Source organism: Tenrec ecaudatus, chromosome 2 (assembly GCF_050624435.1).
Source record: "Tenrec ecaudatus isolate mTenEca1 chromosome 2, mTenEca1.hap1, whole genome shotgun sequence".
Classification (NCBI taxonomy): domain Eukaryota; kingdom Metazoa; phylum Chordata; class Mammalia; order Afrosoricida; family Tenrecidae; genus Tenrec; species Tenrec ecaudatus.
In genome coordinates, this window is record NC_134531.1 from 141,983,626 (window position 1) to 142,005,791 (window position 22,166).

Here is a 22,166-nt window from a genome sequence, read left to right on the forward strand (position 1 = left end):
GCAAATTAATGCTAATAAACGAATAACGAAGTAGGGTACATGAACGGGAGGAATATATGAGAAACCAAATGCTCATTAAACCTCTAGACCCATATATGAGCAGTTAGCGCAGAAACAATGGGCTAGAAATGCATAGTTGTCTTTGGCTTACTTACTCGAGCTAGTCGCAGGTCCTTCGGGACGTGATGTTTAAGATCTGCTTGGCTCTGGGAGCAAAGACAATCTTTGCAAATGACTCTTGTTGTTTGCTCCCACTTTGGGCGAGTAAATGCCTGTAGTTTGTATCTGTTTTTTTTTGGAGGGTTTAGGGTTTTTTCTCTCCCTTGAATTCTCCTCCGCTTCCTCTCTTCTGGTAAGATGAGGATTTAATAACCATCGGGCTCTATCTTACCAAGTGCACAACAAGAAGACTACAACAATATTCTCACAAACAAGGCCATGTGAGAGCGGACATGATAATTAAGAAGAACAAATGCTTGAAAGGATTATCCGTTCACACAAACAGATGTGTATTTAAAAAGTTGAATGCAAGGCGGCGACCTAGCTAAGAAGATTGATTTCTTAGCCGGTTATGACAATCCTTGGTAAGTAAGGCCTTGATAAACTCAGAAGTCACTGCCATGGTCCATTCTGATGCATAATGATCCCAACTCGTTTGCCAATCAGCAGTCCTGCCTGCGCTGTAAAGCAAGTAGCAGGTGACAGCTCACAGATGCCCGAGGATGTGGGCAGCCAGGGAGGGGGCACCGGGCATTTGGTTCATCCCTCTTCAAGCTGAGCTGTGAGGAGCAGGGCAGCAAGTTGGGTTGGTGAGTGGACATCACTCTTGGGGAAAAAAAATGAATACATGAAAAACTTAATGAAAGGTAGCAAAATAGCTAAGAAGGCAGTAATTTTCTGGACTTATGAAAACCCTTACTTTAAGAATCTGATAGACTCAAAACTCACTGCCATAGAGTCAAGATCTGGCAGGGAACGTTCAGTGATCTGAGCTCTCCTCCGCTGGGCTGTGCAGGGCACCCTGGGAGCCACTCACCTCTCCACTCCATGCCCCGTGCTGGGACTTCCCTGCACGGGAGATGAACTCTTTTCCAGAGTTACAGACCCCAAAGGGACACAAGGCCAGCAATGGAGGGACTTGAGGTGAAGACCCACTGTCTGGGGCAGATTGGGACATCATGTACATTTTCTAATGTGACATCGATTTCTAATCCCAAAGAGAGATTGCTGATATTTGGAGAAACATTCAAGTCTCTGGCTTCCCACTAACCATGCCTGTGTTTTTTTTCATTTACTAGGAAATGTGCTATGCTCCGCTCCCCTCTCCCCGCCCCCCCGAGACCACGGCGGATGAAGAGATGGAGCTGCAGTGTTCTAGGACCTTATTCACTGCCAACAAGTCGATGCCAACTTAAAGCGACCCTCTGGGACAGGGTAGAACTGCCCCTGAGGGTTTCTACCTTGCGATTAGCAGCCCAGTCTTTAAAAACACCTGGACACCCACACAGATCCATTGGGTTAGAAATTCTTTGGGTGTTTTCCTTAATTTTTTCTTTTTACCAAGTTCTCAGATGACTCTGTTTGGCAGTTACATTTGGAGGAAAGTTATCCTTAGCAGGAGCCCCGATTGTGTAGTGGGTTACCCATGGCCTGCCCGTAGTTCAAACCCACCAGCAGCTCTGCGGAAGAAAGATGGGCTGCCTGCTCCTGTAAAGATTTAAACTTCCGAAGGGGACAGTTTTAATCTGTTCAATTATAGGGGTTCTGTGAGTTAGAATGTGCTGGAAACCAGTGATTTTTTTGGTTTAATATCTTAAGAGACACAATGCATCCTCAGATAACTATAATCCTTTTCCTCGGGGGCTTTTAGTTTAGAAGTTATGGCCTAGTTCCTAAACACCAGCCCAGTCATTCTCAACAGGGAGTGATTTTGTCCTTCACCTCTGAAGGCCATTAGGCGATGTATGGAGACAAGTTGTTTGTCACACAGAGTTGCTCTGGCATCCGGTTGGTACAGGCGGAGACACTATTGCCGCCATGCACAGGACGTTCCCAACAACAAAGACATATCTGGCTCAAAAGGTCAACGGTGCTGAGGTTGAGAAACCCTGGTTCATGTTAAGGGTCGTTCTGACTGGAAAACTGACACGCATGTAGTTTCTGTGAGTTAACATTCCAAATGCATTCCATGTGCTAATAAACATCGACTATTTGGGATTCAAGAAAAAGAGAAAACCATATTGCCATCAGGTTGCTTCTGTTTTATAGTGACCCTATTATAAGAGAGAGTAGAACTGCCTTCATGGATTTCTGAGTCTGTGCATCGTGACAGGGGCAGACGGGGAGCAGCTGGTGGGTTTGCACTGCTGACCTTGAGGCCAGCAGCTCAACACATCACCCAGCGTGCCACCAGGCAGGGCTCCCTTTGGGATGCTCTTATTTGTTCTTCTCCTCCCGATGAGAAACCCGAGGTCTAGAGATTAAATAACTTCTCTAAAGTCATATAAGTGGAGGATTTGGAACTGGTATCTGGGCAGTTAGGCTCTGGACCACAGCCCCATACTGTTCTAACAGGTTCTAATGTTCTTTTCCTGAGAGTTTTTACAGGCAGAAAAGGGATCGTGATTCATATTTACCAGATGAACGATCCCTCCTTTCTAAGGATAGGCTGCCTGGGCGAAAGCAAACTTCCTCATGCAAAGGCAGACCTGAACTGGGGGACTCGCCGAGCCATGGGAATACTTGGGGAGTCCCCGCGCCTGGGTGACGATGCCTACTTCTGACACCCACGGAGCCCGGCAGTGTGTGGCAGCTGGCGGGCATCGTGCAGCACAGTTTGGGGCCGTGCCTGTTCAGGCCGACTGTGCGTGTGACAGCTCTGAGCTCCTGAACTGTGAGAATCTGCTAAAAGGATGCCTCAGCAGGGAAACTCAGTGGAGACTGTCTGCTCAGAGCATGCGAGCGTCTGACTGGCCTCTCAGACATCCTCTTGAAAGCCCGGATGTCCCCAGATCCCCTTTCCGCACTGGCCAGGCCTGTGCTTTGTGCAGACGGAGGAAATGAAGCAGCACCCCGGCAGAGGTCATCTGCCTTCTCGCTAATGTCCCTTCCCTGTGGTCAGGGCAACACGCAGAGGGATTTAAGCAAAATCGTGCTTCTACTGCTGCGTCTCATTCTCCTTCTTAGCGCCCATTTCGACTCAGGAGTCCTTGAGGGCTGGAGCAGTGTCCCCTCGCCGGTGCAGCTCCAGGGGGCCAGCAGACTAGGTCGAGGGCCTCAAGCCATCTGTGCAGTAAGCGTGGGACTTGAGCACTCATCCTCTCAGCGCCAACGCTGCATTGTCTACCAACGGGTTTCTTTTCTAGGGAGAGTTTTCAAGGGCGACAAAGGGGCTCATTTATGGCATGTAGAAGAGGGTCAATTACGGGGAAAGGAAGCCCGCGGGCTTCTCGTTACCGGCCCGGGTCCAGCGTTAGGCAAAGCAGTGGTGCCAGTGGAAATGGTCCTCCTCGCCCCCTCCCTTGGAAACGAGACCCTCTCCCCTGCGGGTGGCCCCTTTGCTCGGAGGGGAAGCCCCTGGACAGTGCGAGGTTACCCAGTAAGCAGGGAGGCACAGGCTTACATGTGCTTACTTCTTAACCTATAGTAAACATTTTCAACATCCCTCAAGTCCTCTGACCTGCTCACATCTACCTTATTTCTGTTCTGTTTTCCAGAATATTTATTTGATTGTGTTCTCGGTGAAGGTTCACGCAGTATTTTAGGTCCCATTCAAATCATTCCAGTCCACCTTGTGCAATGACATTGGTTACACAACATTCTTCACAAGGGGCAAACAATCTTATTCTCATTCTGGTTGCTCAATTTTCCCTGTCCCTTTACATTCTTATCTTTCTTTTAAAGTAATTGTTGGGTGTTTGGTCTTGATATGTGATTTATTAAAGGGCCGGGCTACTTGTGGGTGAGAATCATTATTTTGGAGGGCCAGTTTTTTCTTTGGTTACAAAGTGACCTCAGAGGTTAGTTTGCATTCAAGAACTGAAGACTAACAGCATTTCTGGTGATGCTTCCTGGTCCCCCACATGCTTTCTGTAATGGGGTAGTATGTTTGGGGGAGAAAATATAAATGCATTTTTCTCTTTGTCTTTTTTTTTAACTACCATGCCTTTGCTTAATTATGCCTGAGGGGGTCCAAAACTTCCTGACAGGTGGAACTGATGCCTCTATCATGCAAATTGGGTCATTCGCAGTCCATTTGCTCCACTCTCCTTTGACATTGGAGTCTGGTGTAGTCATGTAAAGTATTCATGTAAAGACAAGGTTCACTTGGACTTAATGAAGGCAGACCTGGAGTCAGGAAGAAGGGAGAGATGATGTGGGAGGAGTAAATGAAAAGAGCACCCCCTGTAAGTTCAAGGACTAAGACAGGGCAAAGAGGAGAGGGGTTGGGTGGGGGTGGGGGGGAATTAAGATTCCAGAGCTCAGATCTGTGTCTTCTGTTAGATAGACTGAGTACTTCATTAATGGTTGCGGCCTGTGTTTGGATCTTTGTCAGCAGTCACCAAGCACTAGGCACTGGGTTCCCCTTACAGGTGCCAGCTTCAGTCCAGCTGAACCTGCACTGGGATTCAGGCACTGACTGCTTGGGTCTTTCCAGTGGTGAGGCTGGAATACCTGGGGGCATTTATTTATAGTTGATGAGAGTAGAAGAGGGTCTTTGAAAAGGATGTGTAGGAATGATTCCCAGGAGACAGAGAGATGCAGAAGATAGCAAGGTACATGTTAAGCAAACAGGCCCTGGGGGATTAGCCCAAGGTCAGTATCCATCAAGGCACCGCAGGCCAAAGGTGATGGACTGTTGAACCCTTGGAGTTGCTTCTAAGGCCAGGTATCTGCTGCTCAGCATGGAGGAGACTATCCTATTCCTGTTTCTTTTAGAGTCAACCTGAAAGGCCTGCAGCCTGTAGGAGGCCAGGACAGAGTGAGAGAGGTAACAGAACTGTTCTGAAGTCACATAGGGGAGAGATTGTAAAGTGTGTGTACTAATATTGTCTCGTTTATATCCTAATGAGCCCTGAGGATGAGGCACACATGCTTCCATGAATCAGAAACAACTGAACAGCAGCGTGTAACTCCAGACACTATTATCCCAATTCTGCAGATGAGGAAACTGAGACCCAGAAAGACTACGAGATTTGCTTAAGAGATTCCATGAATGAGTGATCGAGCTATGGCGGAAACTCAGAATTCTCTTACTTAGAATTTTAACATTGACTCTCAAACATCATGACTATGATTTCAGCTAACACACTGGCCTGCATTATTGGGGGGTCGGGGGAGCGGAGTTTACTTCCTAAAGAGAACAACGGTACCCTCACACTTAGCACCTTCAGGTAAGATTTTAGACTATATGGACCATGTCTTTTCCCAGGGAAACAGTCCTAGTATTCCTGGCGGCAGGGGATGCGGTCAACAAAGATGGACAAGCTAGGCAGTATTTCTGGGGCTAGAAACGCTCCCATAGTTCCAAGGAGGGAGATCATTGAATGGCCCCAATAGTGTTGACCTTAGAAGCGGCACAGAATCTTACAGTTTTTGAAGAATTGTCTCTCTTATTTCATTTGAAAGTTTATACAAAAATGGTAACCAGGAGTTTATATGCCCAGTTTATAGCTAGGGAATAAGACCCAGAGAGCTGAAATGACGTGTTCAAGATCAGTATGACTAGTAAGTATAAGAACCAAATTAGGCACAAGCGGCCATCTAGCTCAGAAGCAACAAAGCCCACATGGAAGAAGCACACCAGCCTGTGCGATCACGAGGTGCTAACGGGACCAGGTATAAGACATCATGCAAATATATATATATATATGTATATGTGTATATATATGTATATATATACCATAGTGAATGAAGGGGGAAGTGCAGAGTGTAGACCCAAAGCCCATTTGTCAGCCACTGGAGATCCCCTCACAGAGGGGTTTAGGAGAGGAGATGGGTCAGTCAGAGTGCGATATAGTACCGGTGAAGAACACAGCTTTCCCCCAGATCCTGTATGCTTCCTACCCCCAACTACCATGATCCGAATTCTACCTTGCAGGGTTGGATAGGGCAGAGATTGTACACTGGTGCATATGGGAGCTGGAGGCACAGGGAATCCAGGGTGGATGATACCTTCAGGACCAGGGGTGTGAGGGGCAATACTGGGAAAGTAGAGGGTGAGTGGGTTGGAAAGGGGGAACCCATTACAAGGATCCACATGTAACCTCCTCCCTGGGAGACGGACGGCAGAGAAGGGGTGGGGGGAGGGAGAGTCCGGATAAGGCAAGATATGACAAAATAACAATCTATAAATTATCAAGGGCTCATGAAGGAGGGGGCAGCGGGGAGGGAGGGGAAAAAAAAGAGGACCTGATGCAAAGGGCTTAAGTGGAGAGCAAATGCTTTGAAATTGATTAGGGCAAAGAATATATGGATGTGCTTTATTCAATTGATGTATGTATATGTATGGATTGTGATAAGAATTGTATGAGCCTCTAATAAAATGTAAAAAAAAAAAAGAGAGAACCAAATTAGATGTCTGGTCCCTTAACTTCTAGTCAAGGATTAGTTGCCCTTCATCAGGCAGTCCCAACCTAATGTAGGCTGGTGTCATGACTGAGCCAGGTTAGCACACTGCCGCAAGTCAATTCTGACTCATAGCAACCCCATAGAACAGGGTAGAACTGTTCTGTGGGTCTCAGAGATGGTAACTCTTTACAGCAGTAGAAAGCCCAGTCTTTCTCCTGTGGAGCAGCTGGTGACTCCAAACCACTGACCTTGCAGTCCAGCATCTTGCCAGTGCTTCTTACAGAGACAGGTATGCAAGCTGGACTTGAAGAAGGAAATTTTCCAAAGAAGAACATGATTCAGGGTGCTGCACCAGCCAGAGAGTTTACCCGCTTTGTTTAGATCTGTTCATTTCATGGACATACAGGTCAATTCTGCATTAGGATTCCTCAATGACTCTTATGGGGTCAACTAGTTTCACTGGCTGCTCCCTGAGGACAAGGGTTTTGTGGTCAAATAATGACACTGTACCTATGTTTGGAATGTCAATGCAAGCTAAAGATTCTAAAATGTCTTTTTAACAAAGACATCTATTGTATGCTACTTAAGCTCTCCACGTTTATTTGAGCACAATAGATTACACGTCTGTGGAACTGCCAAGGACAGCTAATTTGCCTGAGTCACTCAAGTTAGGGACTTGATTTGACATGTGGTCAGATCCTTCTATGGTTTGATATTACCACCTTAAGACTCATGTGTATATGCAAGTCTAAAATGAAATATATTTACAAACAGGGCTTGGTGTCAGTCATTTTATTTCTTGAAGACCCAGGGTTTGATTGGACCCATGTAAGCACACCTAGGCTTTTAAATTGAAAGTGAACGTCTATTATAAGCCTTTATAATATTAAATATTTTCACTGGTAATTAGTGGTAGAATAAATGTCAAGGAAGACTATCAATATGTCTGCTATTTCATGGAAGCATAACCATTTTGGGAGACTTTATCCTTTAGAGGTCTTTGAAATGAGCAAGGCTGACATTGTAGGAAGGTCGTTTTTCCTCTTCCTACCTAGGGATTGCAGCAGACACTCGACATTCATGATAAATTTTCCCTGAGACATTTATGACTCCTCTAATTTGCAAATAACACTAAAGCAAATAATTTCCTCATAAAACCTTTTCATTCTGGCACAACCATCATGAGCATGGAGTGCTCCACTTTTTCTTCTCATTCATCACCAGGGCTGTTTTGTATTTGGCAGCTGACAATGAGAGGGAATCTGTAGCTGTGGGGTTGCTGCCAGATGTCTGGACTAGCTGAGTGACTTTACCCTCAATGATAGTTTTGCTAGGAGGCTCGAACTGATGTTTCAGGAAAATGATTAATGCCTACATATATGGACCAGCCACATATGCACTTGTTCAGTGGCTAGCCAAAACTATGGATGGAAACCTGCAAATGGTAACTCAACAGCCCCTGTTCTTTGGGGGTTTCACACCATACTGGGATACTCTGGTTTGGGGAAGGAAGGAAGGAAAGAAGGAAGGAAGGAAGGAAGGAAGGAAGGAAGGAAGGAAGGAAGGAAGGAAAGATTCATCGGTGCCCTAAGGGCAAGAATACTGACGCCTTCAAGAAGTGATTTCTGTGCTTTGGGGAGAAGCCCAAGTGAGCTTTTATGTTAAGCAGGAAATGAGTTTTCCAGAGTAAACATCTTTGTACTTGACATTGCGTCCTGACTCCCCACCCCAACGATGTTAGGCTTTCTAATACTAATGTCTGGTCCACTTTTTCAATGATTCATCAGTTTTATCTTTGGAACTAATAATTTAGGAAAATAAAAAGCTTTTTCCCTGTAGAATTTATCATTATTCTTAAAATAAAAAGAAATATTTTGTCCAGCTGGGTATCTCTTTCAGCACATCTGAATTCAACAGGTATGTATAGTTCCTTGTTGATGGGTTTCCTCCACCCAAAATATAATAGTGGGGGAAGTCAGGAAATGCACAGAAATTAATTTGAGGGCATTAAAAATATCACTTTTCTTATAACCATGCTAAATAGTTGAGGGAGAAAATACAAAACAAAACAAAAAAAGAACACCATCAGAAACCCCTCAAAGATCGATCACGCATCATGCTTATATGGAAACACTATGCTATTTAAAGACATGACTCTTTCTAGGTCTCCAGTTTTCAGCAGGCCTAATGATGCCATGGAACATAGGAGCAGATTTAAAGACTCCCAAAGTGGAAACAAAATTGAATTTTGCCCCTTAACGCTTCAACCTGACTAGCCACTGGGGCCAGTGACCAGTCTGAGAACTACTGAATGCTGCTGGCCCTTATAGATGCCTTGATATTGAGGAGACATGTGGGATACACTTTCTCTTGATAAAGTCTCCCTGAGCTTTCTACCAAGGATTGTTATTTGCCTTTGGAGTAAAATTTAGTTAAACCACTGAGGGTCTTAGATACTACGAAGCCTCTACTCAAACCTTTCCTACCCATGTAGTCCTGAAGCACACAGATAAAGCTCAGTCAATGCTGTTCAAAGGTCTAAGTACTAAGTGTCTCATAAGGCCAGGGAGTTGGTTTGCCAGCCCATGAGAGCGAGCACTATGTGCCACCGTCCCTGCCAGTAGTTTGGAGACTCACAGGTCTACTGTTCTCCAGGCTCAAGGTCCACTCCCGAATAACGGAATAACGGCCCCCTCTTCCTTTCTCTCTCTTGCTAGGGTGGGGATGGAGGGGTAGGGGGTGGACAGGGGCTCTGAGTTGTCCCGTAGAGCTGGCAGTTCCCTGCCTAAAGAGAAATCCAGGAATTGGTGTCATCACAGTCACCAGGTGGGGACATACGACATGAATAAGCACAGCACGTGGTCAGCGGCCCCGCGTGGCAGGACGGCCCAGAGAGGTGGGGAAGCTTACCTTCTTGACTTCATATTTAATGGCGAGTTTGATCCGGCTCAGACTTGGACGGTGGTGGTCGGACCAGATTTGGAAGTTCACATCACCATTTAAAATCGCTTCCACTTCTTCTGTGTCTCGGCACAGGTCCAGCACGCCCACCACAAAATCCTTGCATTGCATAGATAACTTCCTGTAATCGTTCTAACAGAATAAAGAGAAATCAGGGGTGTGCGTCACATGGAGTTCCACAGATCGGCTTGTCCAGCACAGCCGTGTTGATCATCAACTGTCCACCCAGCGTGAGCTTAGTGAGCACATTGGAACCAATGAGATTTGCTGGATCCAGAAAGCAAGAAGGTTTGTTTTCATACAACAATCTAGAGGACTGTCCTCTCTAAGGGCTGTATGTCTCAAGGTGTGTCCGTGGGCTACCTGCATCAGAGTCAACTTGGGTATATGTTAAACTTGCCAGGACTTACACCAAGCTTATTAAATCAAAATTCCTAGGAGTAGGTGCTAGAAAACTGCCTTTCACTCTGCTCTCAGGGTGATTTTGATGTCGGCCAAGCTGCTCCTGGACTCTTTCAATTCCGTGATCAATTTTGAGCCAGGGGATGGAGAAGGCATGGACTACTATGCCTGAAAACACTTCACTTGTTTACTACCAATCTATAAGGATGAGTTTTCCACATAGGAAGGTTACTTGAAAGATTCACCTGATATGCTAAAAAAGCAAGGGTAAAATATACACAGGTGATTTTTTTGTTTTGTTTTTTGTTTGCCTAGGCATGACTAACTTTTCTGGAAAGTCTAGTTATAAATTTTAAATTGCAAAATCAAGTGTAATTTGAACCTAACAAGATCTTACTGACATTGCAGCAGTTAGCAGCCCAGCTAGTAACCCACTATACCACCAGGGCTATGTTTATGTATGTGTGCATGTATGCGTGTATATGTAAATGTATATGTGTGTATATATGTATATGCATGCATATGTGCATGTGTATATGTATGTGCATGTGTATGTGCGTGTGTATTTGTATGTGTGTATATATGTGTGTATGTGTATTGTATAAGTATATGTATGTATATGTATGCATATGCATGTGCATGTGCATATGTATATGATGTATATGTATACAGAATTTCTGAATAATCTTTAAGAGGTACGACTTCTTTTTTGATGACATGCCAACATCTCTCTCTCTAAACAGCCTCCTTAAATTACTGATAAGGATCTAAAATGTTGGACTAAAGAATGTTTGTTTTTATCCTTTTATTAGGGGCTCATACAACTCTTATCACAATCCATACATACATCAATTGTGTAAAGCACATTTGTACATTCATTGCCCTCATCATCCTCAAAACATTTGCTCTCCACTTAAGCCCCTGGCATCAGGTGCTCATTATTTTCCCCTCCCTCCCCACTCCCCCCTCATAAACCCTTGATAATTTATAAATTATTATTTTGTCATATCTTGCCCTGTCCGACATCTCCCTTCACCCACTTTTCTGTTGTCTGTCCCCCAGGGAGGAGGCTACATGTAGATCCTTGTAATCGGTTCCCCCTTTAAAGAACGTTTCTTATCACCCACCTACCACTACTTCCCAAGAATATTTTCTCCTAGAGATTTTCTTGCTGCTTTCCTTGTTGAACTAAGCCTGGAAGAAAGTACACAGAAGCCAACAGTCACTTTCAATGTGGATCAATGGTGACAGCCTTCAGAGTGGAAAGCAGGAGTCGCCACAAGGCATGCAGTTTTTCCGGACTCTTCAGCAGCTCAGTGGGAGTCTGGCAAGCGGCAAAAGCTCAGCCATTTCTCTAAATTAGGGATACTTGTCTTCCTCCTAGGCTGCTGCTTCAAAATGTCACGTTACATTAGAGAAAAGGGTTAATAAATATGTGTTTTCTTGGAAAAGAAAAAGGATTAAGAAAATGTTTTGAGAGGCAAATGATTGCCCTTCAATTTTGTATACAAACTAGGTAGAAGAAGGATTTTCCAGAAATAATGGCTATGGACGTGGATGCTTAATGGAGAGTGCCATGAGTGAGCAGCTTCAGGGAATTGGGGTGAGTATTGATTGGGCCAGCTCAATCAATGGTGAACCTCTCAGACTTTGCAGGTAGAGACATGCACCCAAGACATGACAATTATGCTTTAAAAATAGGTTTCAATCCATTGAGAGCTGGCAGCTCCCATCGGCATGACAGCCAGACGTGTGCTTTGACTGCATCCACTCACTCACTCCCTACAAAAAGTCCTCGATGGAGGAACTATTACACGTCTAACTAACAGATAGGGAAACAGAGACGCAGAGATTTCCTAAAGGCTATCTCAACCTCTCTCCTCCTCAGAGTCACTTACTGATCTTGGGGTCTGTCTTCCATATTCCTTGAAGGCTTTAGCTCCTGGTTCATTATCACTCTCATCATTGCTGCTGTGGTTATTTTTGGTGGTTTCAATGTCCAGTAAATGGAAACTCACTCTATCCTTCCCTCTCACTTCCTTGAGTAATTCTCTTCCATTGACTGTTAGGCCTTATTTTCATGATTTCTTTATTCCCAAACTGAAGCTCATCCACAACCCTGAATTCAAGTTTCTCTTTGTGAAACACTTCCTTATGTGTAGCCCAGTTCCCTGGGATACTATTCCCATGGCTCTTTGATTCCACCACTGTTTTTCGTCTCCCTCTCTCCTGATGGAGCTTCACTTCCACATCACTCATTATATCATCCCTGCACACATCCCCGGCCATCTTGCACTTTTGTTTTTTTATTGTCCTCACTGCATAAAAGCCCACTCAGTTGAGGTCACTTCTGACCCACTTTGCTCCTGTGCGTGCAGAATAGATGTGGCTCGATTATGCACACTATTCTGGGCATGATCTAAATTAATTACCACCAAGCTCAAGTAGGATTTAGTGCATCTAAGAATTTTTTTCTCCTATTCTTCACCAAAATACAATTGAATGCAAAAGGATCAGTATCTTAGGCATTAGCGAGCTAGAATGGCCTGGTCCTGGCCATCCTGAATCAGAAAATCATATGATTTACTATGCTGAGAATGACACACCCAAGAGGAATGGTGTCTTCATCATTAGAAAGAACCTTTCAAGGTCCATCTTGATGCACAATGCCATCTGTAATAGGATTATATCTATATGCTTACAAGGAAGACTAAATACAACTCTTCAAATTTACTCACCAACTAAAGCCAATGATGAAGAAATCAAAGAATTCTACCAGCTTCGTTAGTGTGAAATTTCTCAAACACGCAATCAAGGTGAATTGATTGCAAAAGTTATAAACAAGGGAGAAAGAGGAGTTTGAAAATACGGCTTTGGTGCCAAAGCCAGAGAGCATATAAAAGACTATTGTAAGCACAATTGGCATTTTTATTGCAATGCCTTCTTCCAACAACATAAACAACAATTATTCACGTGGACCTTGCCAGATGGAATACACAGGAATCAAACTGGCTGCACATGTAGGCAGAGACAATGAGAAGCTCAATATCATCAGCCAAAACAAGCCCAGGAGCCAACTGTGTAACAGGCACTCATTCTTCATATGCAAATCCAAGTTGAAGCTGAAGAAAATTAAAATGAACCCAACGTAGCCAAAATATGACCTTGAGCAAACACAATCTGAATTTAGAGACCAGCTCGAGAACAGAGTTGATGTATGGAACACTACTGACCGAACATCAGATGAGCTCTGGGATGACAGACATCAAGCAAAGCATACACGAAGCAAACAAAAGATCACTGAAAAGACAGGAAAGAAAGAAAAGACCAACGTGATGTCAGATGAGACTCTGAAACTTGGTGTGGGCTATTGAGTGGCCAAAGCAGACGGAAGATATGATGAAATAAAGGCATTGAATAGAAAAGTGCAAAGAGTAGCTGAAGAAGACACAGTAAAGCATTTTAATGAATGTGTCAAGACTTGAGTCACGCCCCTTATGGAAGGGTCGCGGGGAGGAGGCGGGCCAGTCAGGGAGCAGTGTAGCAATGAGGAAACATGCCACTTTCCTCCAGTTCCTAAACTCCCCCCTCTCCCCCATTATCATGACCCCAATTCTAACTTACAAATCTGGCTAGATCAGATAGACTTTTACTTGTGTTTTATTGAGTATGCAAGAGCATCCAACTGTGTGGATCATAGCAAGCTATGGAAAACATTGCAAAGAAAGGGAATACCAGCAATCCTAACTGTGCTCATGAAGCACCTGTACATGGACCAGAAGACAGTTGTTTTAATGGAACAGGTGGGACGCTGCATGGTTTAAGATCAGGAAAGGTGTGCGTTAGGGTTGTATTCTTCGATCATATTTATTTAATCTGTACGCTAAGGAAATAAACTGAGAAGCTGGACTATGTCATGAACATGGCAATAGGATTAGAAGAATATTCATTAACAACCTGTGATGTGCAGATGACACAATCTTGCTCTCCTGTCTCAACTACAGGAGTAACTAGGCCCCGGAAAAGGACATCATGCTTGATAAAGCAGACGGTCAGAGAAAAAGGGAGGGACTCTCACTGAGATGAGGTGACACAGTGGCTGCAACAATGGGCTCAAATAAGACAATTGTGAGGATGGTGGCATGTCTCCTTTTCTGTGCACAGGACCACTACAAGTTGAAGCAACTGGAAGTAGATACCCAATAGCATGAGCTTCCAAACACACGTTTCTAATACTCTCTTCTCCTCGGTCTTCTTTCCTGTATCATTTTCCCATGAGAACCTTGTACCTTATTTAACTGAGAAGGTAGGTATCATCAGAAGAGAAGTTCAAATTCTCCTGCCGTCATATATATTTGCCTGTTTCCTCTTAAAGTCAGCTGCTCCAATCGGTCTAAGAGAGACTACAATTCCATGGAGGGCATGCCAAAGAAGTAAGGCCACCTAGCTAACAGTCGATCTTTCTCTCCTCAAACAACTCTAAACCTTATAAAAGTGACACATTTGACTTTCCTCAACCATCCTCATCTACAACGCTCACTGCCGTTGAGTCTATTATGACTCTCAGCAGCCCAGTATGACAGAGTAGAACTGCTCCCGTGGCTTGCTGAGACTGGAACTCTTCCAAGGAGTCCGTAGAAAGCTTCATCTCTCTCCTGCGGAGTGCCTGGTGGTCTAGAACCATGGCCCAGTGTATAACCACCACCACCACCAGATTGCACACAACTAGAGACCAGGCATCTGACTCTTTAGCACCTCTGTCGTCAGCTCAAATTACCCATGTGCATTTCTTTAAAAAGTAGTAAAAGCTACCATTTCATTAGATGTTTACTATAGTTCCTCCACTGTACCAAATACTGCAGGCATGGTCTTATTTAAACTTTATATGGACTTGTTATGATTGACTCCATTTTCCAGGAAGGAAAGGGGCTCAGATACAGTAGCTAGCCAACACTTGTCTCCAGGAAAATTGCTAACCTTTGTGTACCTTTTCTTTTCTCATAAACCTTTATTGTTGTTCAAACCCCACATTTCACTATCAGCAAGTTAATCCAGACTCACATTGACCCTCTGGGACACAGTGGAATTGCTTCTGTGGGTTTCTGAGGATATTAATCTGTACTGGAGTGGAAAGCCTCATCTTTCTACGACTGAATAGCTGGTGGTTTTGAACTGCTGACCTTGCAGTTAACTCCAGACATAACCAGCAGGGCTTGCGGGTCATTGTTAGGTGCTATCAAATGGATTCTAACTTCTAACGACCCTGTGTACAACAGAACACAACACTGCTCATCCTACGCCATGCTCACAATTGTTGCAATGCTTGGGCCCAGTGTTGGAACTTCTGTCTCATTGAGGATCTTTCTCTTTTATGCTGATCTGGTCTTGAAGCCAGATGTTCTTTCCTGAGGACAAATCCTTCCGGATAACACGTATATAAGTTGAAGCCTTGCATCCTTACTTCTAAGGAGCATTCTGGCTGTATTTCTTCCAAGAGAGATATTTGTTACCCTGATAGTCCTTGATACTTTTAGTATTCTTTGGTATCACATAATTCAGTCATTCATTCTTCAGGCTTGCATTTTAATTATACAGCTTTCACGTGCTTATGAGACAATTGGAAATACCATGGTTTGGGTTCACAAAGTCACACACACACACACACACACACACACACACACACACACACACTTCAATCTTTGGCAGCAGATATTCCCAGTAGAATATATCAGTTGATTCCTTGACTGCTGCTTCCATGTGTGTTTACTGTGAATCCAAATAAGATAAAATCTTTGACAAGTTCCATCTTTTCTTTGTTTATCATAATATTACTTATTGGTTCAATGATGAGGTGTTTTTATATTCCTCTTGAGCTATGATCAATACTGAAAGCTGTAGTCTTTGATCTTCATCAATATGTGTTTCTAGTTGTTTTTGCATTCCACAAAAGAAGATGTGTCACCTGCGCATCCTAGGTGTTAATGAGCCTTCCTCTTATCCTGATGCCCCAGTCTTTGTCATGTTGTTCAGTTTCTCGGATAATTTGTTCAACATACAGATTGAGTGAGTATGATTGAGAGAAAGACCTTTAATAAACTTTAAATCAAATATTACCTAAGAAGATGAAGTCTACACTATGTTTAAACCTTTAATCATTATTCCCGGCGGTTACTGCTCTAGCATCATTTTGTAGTAGCATTTGTGTCCCAACCCCCTTTCTGTAGTTTGCCTGCATCTGTGATGAGTTGAGCTGCCATCAGTGATAGCGCTCTGGTGTCCCCTTTGTTCTTCAGTGTCTTAGTCGCTGCCTGGCTGTGACTCCACCCTTGGCCACCGGGATGGCCTCCTGCTGATGGTCTGCCTCATCTGGATGACTTACTTGTCTTTGTCTTGCCTTTGCCCGGTTTAAGACTGAATACATGGATCTCTATAATGTATATTTGAATTTGGGTATCTTTTTACCTCTAAAACACCACTGATCTGTTCTCAGTCTCTAGAGTGGGTTTCATTTTTCATTGTGTTCTTTCTGTATCTAGTCAGAGAGAGCTATCCATTTGTGTTTGGAGAGATAATTTCACCCACTGCTGTATTGGCTGCCAATTTCTTGCCTCTCTTTAGTAATTATGAGGCAGATGCCTTTTCCTCAGGGAAGAAAGTCCCAAGGTTGGTTGCCTTTGCTAATGATGAAATGTCGGAAAGACAAGTGGCAAAGCTATTGCCATTGGCATGTTTCACATGAACCACATCAGAAGAATGATCAAAGCTAAAACTGATGATCATACGAAATCATCCCCAAGTTAGCACCTCCCATCCCCAGAGGCTGTGCCAAAACGGGGAATCTCGCCTATCTCCAATCCACCTGAATGATGCTGTTTACTTAGATAAGAGGATCAATCAGTGACTCATAAAATGACATTCTTTTTTGTCCCCATAAAAATCTTTTTCATTTGTACAACTAACAGTTGGCCTCTGCAGGCACAGTATGATAAATAGCAAGGTGACCCTAGGTGGCTTAGATTAGATGGCAGTTCTTTCTGGTCTTTGTCATGCTGAAGACTCCCAGGGCTCAGCAAGATAAGTCAGATCAGTGCAGACTTTACTCTGTATCTCAGTGAATGACCTGCAGCTTGGAGATCTCTCCTGCATCTTTTTATTCAAGTATAGTTCTTAGCAGAATGATAAGAGGGAGCTGTTATTGCATCTAGTGGGGCTGGAGGATGCAAGAGGAGCAAACACATGCATCCAAACAGGCTTGGGGTCTGCTAGGCACTTCTCGGGTTTTGGTACTATGTGTATTATGAAAATGCTTTTTTGGTTGGTCTTGTTTGTCTGTTGACCTTACATTTTGCAACCTTGCTAAACATACATACTAGTGCTTTGTATATTACCTGGGATATTTTTTATATAGAGACAAGCATGCCATCTGCAAATAGGGATTATTGAACACCTAACAGGGATACTTTGGTTAAAATGACTGATACAGTGTTCAGCAATGTACTTTTATATTGCTTTGAACATGTAGAAAGCAGTATTCCTAAGAAAACACTGTGGCTAACAAGTCAGGATTACAGTCCAAAATTAGGACTTAGCGCTAAAACACTGGAGCATTTTACAAATATTCACCCACCATTTATTTCCTGTACTCTGTGCTACACATCCATGTGCACTGGGATTCTTTAATTCTTGGTTGTCCCAGAGTTCTTCCTTTTCCTTTTAGTCCACGGATCTCAAAATTCATGTATATGTTCCAGATGCATTTCTGGCTACAACACAGAAGATGAACCCAAACCTTTGATGCACTGCACTTTTAATAATTAACCTATTGTTTTGACAGCGTCAATTTTAAGAAGTTATCACTTCATTTGACTTTGGTTGAAAACTCCTAACTGTCGAATTTTTTCAAAGCTACTGACTAATTTAAAATCAGAGAGACAGAGAGAAGCTCATTACCCTCACTGGTCAAAGGGTAAATGAATTTCTCAGACCGATGCTGTGGAGACATCTACACCATACTGGGTAATTAACACTCCTTCCTCAGTAGGGGACCTTATAAATTAAATATTAAAAGGTTGTTGGCCTCAAACTGGCTTCCCCTCCCTTCAGAGACCCAGTTAGTGGGGGGTGTGTGTGGGAGGAGGTTTATCAAAAGCATCAAATGAAATACAAATAAGATTAATCAACAGATTCTGCGGACTATAAGCTGAGGGAGTGCTTCTGTTTTTGACAGCTAGTCTGAATTTTTAACGAAATGATTGGAAAAAGATTTGCCATATTACTTTCCTAAGCATTTTACTATCTCATTAAATGGCTACAACTATTCCATAAAGCTTATAGTTATTTTTTAATCTGCGAATAAGAGGGATGCTGAGAATTAAACATAGATTTAGTTCCTTGGTCACCTTTACTAGATCAGTTTTGGAAGAGCAGGGGATGCAAATAAACAGGGCTAGCGGAAAGGAGGGAGAGCAATTGGAGTCAATGACGTAGATTTTGTTGTTGTTTTTTGTTGTTGAAATTTACTGTTAAGAAGAGCAGAGATATGGGTCACTAGCTGATGTGAGAAGTAAGGTCAAGAGAAACTTTTTTGTATCTCTTTGCCTCCCTCTCTGTTTCTCCTATTTTCTCCCCCTTCTCTTTATTTCACGGGAGAGACAATAATGTGTGCTAATAAAACTTTGTTTTTATAGTAGGTCACTATATCATTGCATGTGATATGAATAGATCATTGTTAGTCCCGTAGTTCAATAACATATTTGGTAGGAGGCATTGGACCTAGTGTACACGTAGAGAGGTGAATGAGCTATCATCACATATGCTTTGATATAGGAGCAAGAGGAAAGTTGCGTATGTGGGTGAGGATTCTGGATATATAGATAGTTTCTTACTATTGCTTCAATTTCCTTCCAGGATATAGGAATAGAAATATATCAGGTGAGAGTAAAAATTGGTGAAGAGGTGACAAATGTTTGAGGAGGTTTCAAATAGTTTTTTTAAGGAGTATATAAGGATGAATGGATTAGAGATAAAGGACATGCTTGAAAGAGTGTGTTAGTTACGTATTCTGGTGTCAGTTTGGGACTTGAGAAGATTAAGAGTGAAGGGGTGGAGTCAAGTCATTTGGGTCAGAACCAATGAGGCCTCTGTGTGGGCATCGCTTTCTCCTAAGGATTCTGGGAAATCCTGTTTTTCCTCCTTGGAGGCGGGACACACACTCTCTCTATGCTGACTCCCTGGAGAGATGCTCTGCTGACAAGACACATGTCACTTTGCTGATAGACTCCATGCCCTGCCACATGGAGACCCCTGCCAGTGTTGAGATGCCTTTACTGCCACTGGATCCACAAAACTTTGTACCCACTGGCCTGTGATCTTTCCTGCATGGGTTTCATGAGTTTGACAACGACTTTACAGATTGGTATCAGACACATGGGCTAATATAGGCCCATGGACTTGATCTAGGCTGGATTTTCTCAGTAGTCAACTGCTCTTGTATATAAAATTCTTCCTTATACACATAAGCACATTTATGAATTTGATTCTCTAGTCTACCCAAACTAGCACAGAGAGCAACATCCACCTGAGGTCATAGTTGCAAGTTTAAAACAAGAACAGCCAATGTGTTGTTCTTCTGTGGGCACATCCACCCCTCTGGAAACTGGCATGAGGGAGGTTGAGAGCTAAGTTTGATCAGGGTTGTGTTTTTGCCATCAGGACCCTGTAAGAGAGCATAGAATGCCCCTGTGGTCTTTTGAGACTATAACTATATGGGAGCAGAAAGCCTCATCTTTCTTCCACAGGGTGGCTGGTGGTTTTGAATGGCTGACCTGGCAGCAGACCAATATATAGTTCTCTACACCACCAAGGTGTTCCTTATGGCCAGAGAGGCAGAGAAGTCGAAGGTATATGCAAGGTAGTGATGATCCATGGAATGACAGCAGGTGTGACAGGAAGGGAGGGCATCCAAGCAGAGAGAGAAAGTGAAAAGATGGTTAGATGAGTGAGTTCCAGTTTCTGGAGTGAGGTGAAATATTATCAGAGTTGGAGTGTTAAATACGATTTTAGGAAAACATTGAATCTGGTAGGTCGAGTGTGGGATGTGGAGATTTTAGATTACGAGGGTTGCATTTATTCAATATGATGACATAGGCTCAGGAGACTTATGGAAATGGTTAGAAGGGACTCCACGTAACGGATCCAAAGTGTTGACCCAAAGCCAACGCTGTCAAGTCGATTTGGACTCAGAGCAACCCTGTCGAGCAGAGTGGAATCGCCCCTAGGGTTTGCAAGGCTGGCCATTCCTTCAGGCATAGGCAGCCTCCTTTTCTCCCTCGGGCCAGCGTGCCAACATTTTAAATCCCAGGATCTGAAATCATGGGGGAGGGACAGAGACTGGCCTGTTCTTATAGATGGCCACAATGCGGGACTGTGGGCGATACCGTCTGATGATGTCTAATTCAAAACTTGACATTTTCAGGAAGCAGAGAGGAGCTCCGCAAATGGCAGGGAACAGCAAGGGGACACCTGCTCGCTCGCCAGGCCCAGTGGCTCCTAATAGGATGAACATCACGTGGGATTGAAACACTGGCTACATCATGTTATGGTGAGGCAGTGAGACGATGTACTGGGGAAGAGGTCATGTTCACTACTTTTAGCTCAGAAAGCACTGCCCTCAGCTTTGTGCCTTCTGCTACAGGTCATGTCTTGCTGCATTGGGCTGATATATGAGAAAACACGGAATGTTGAGATTTAATACACATGGCTGCATTCTTATTAATTGTAACTGGGATCACTGAAATAATTGATGGCCATGAAATGCTGTTTAAAAGCCTGAGCCTGGTGCTCATTATTGCAGACGAAAATTGAAAAGCTTCAATCCATGCTTTAGCTTTCATGCATATAATTAATTGTTTCATTAACCTTCACCATATAAGGATGCCCACATTTCAAAGTATTGTAAAAGGCAGATATCCTTCAGCATTTGATCTCCATTCAGGAATGAAGATCTGAGGAAGGTAGTTTATGTCCAGTACATGAGACAGCCAGGCCTTGTCTCTTCAGCTTTCTCGGGGTGATTGAGACAACCCCCTGGTCCTCAGGAGACCTGGTGGTGTAGTGGTGATTTGGTGGGTTGCTAACTGCCAGATGAGCAGTTTGAAACCACCAGCGACTCCACTGGAGAAAGATGGGGCTTTATACTCCTTCAAAGAGTTAGAGTATTCGTAATTCATGTGGCAGTTCTAGCCTCTTCTAATGGGTCACTATGAGTTGGCAGCTACTTGATGGCGGTAAGTTTTTTGTTTCATATTTTTCTTGGTTGGTCCTCAGAGTCCAGAGTTTTGCCCTGAGGATGGAGTAGGGTAAGCGAGGGCTGGCTCCCTGCGCACTGCTCCAGGCGAAGACCCTCCTCCCCAGCATTGCCGTTAGCGACCCACTGCCATTCTAGGTTTCTCACCTGCTTGCCTCACGTTTTCCATGATTTCACCCGCATTTACACCTGCACTTCCCAAAGGAGTCTCTGTGTCATGAGTACTTCAGGATTTAGGAAAGGTGGTGTGTGTGTGTGTGTGTGTGTGCATGCGTGTGTGTGTGTGTGTAATTAGTGGTCTTAAATCTTTTCATCAGGACCCGATGAGTCTTGGCATCAAAAGGATGGCTGAGTGCAAACACTTCAGTGGTAGAACTTAAGTGCCTAATTCTGTGATTTGGGAGAGTATAATCTATGCGCCTGTGTGCATTAGCTGCAGTGAGATTCTCTATTTAGGAATGGCTTCAAGGAGTAAATGAAATAACAAACCGTATATATTATTTATGTCTTTTTTTAAACACACTACATACTCGTGCTATCTAGTCTTATGATGACCTGGGCCTTGCAGCTCAGCAGAGAGGAGTTAACTTGACTATTTGGGAGTTGATCTTTCAGGCCCTCAGCTGACAGCCCAGATGGAACTCCTCATTTGGTTAAGTTCTCCAACTTTGCTCTGTGTGAGTCTAGGTAGGAGGTGCAAGCAACAGTTCAGCACTTGGAAGTGACTGTGAATTCTTAGCTGAGTGTTGTTGATTGTTCCACTTTGGCAGTGGTTCTCCACCTTCCTAATGCCACCACCCTTTCATACAGTTCCTCATGTGGTGCTGACCTCCAACCATAAAATCATTTTCGTTGCTATTTCATAACTGCATCTTTGCTACTGTTATGAATTGGGTGACCCCTGTGAAAGGGTCATTCAATCACCAAA

At 43.7% G+C, this 22,166-nt stretch overlaps 1 protein-coding gene across 1 annotated transcript in view; it reads right to left on the reverse strand.

The window, feature by feature from the left end:
• TRPC7 (transient receptor potential cation channel subfamily C member 7) overlaps positions 1-22,166 on the reverse strand; it is a 186,413-nt gene that overhangs the window by 110,961 nt on the left and 53,286 nt on the right. The window contains exon 3 of the mRNA XM_075542691.1: positions 9,481-9,663. Within this exon, the coding sequence (XP_075398806.1) occupies positions 9,481-9,663 (183 nt within the window). The remainder of the gene's footprint in view (positions 1-9,480; positions 9,664-22,166) is intronic.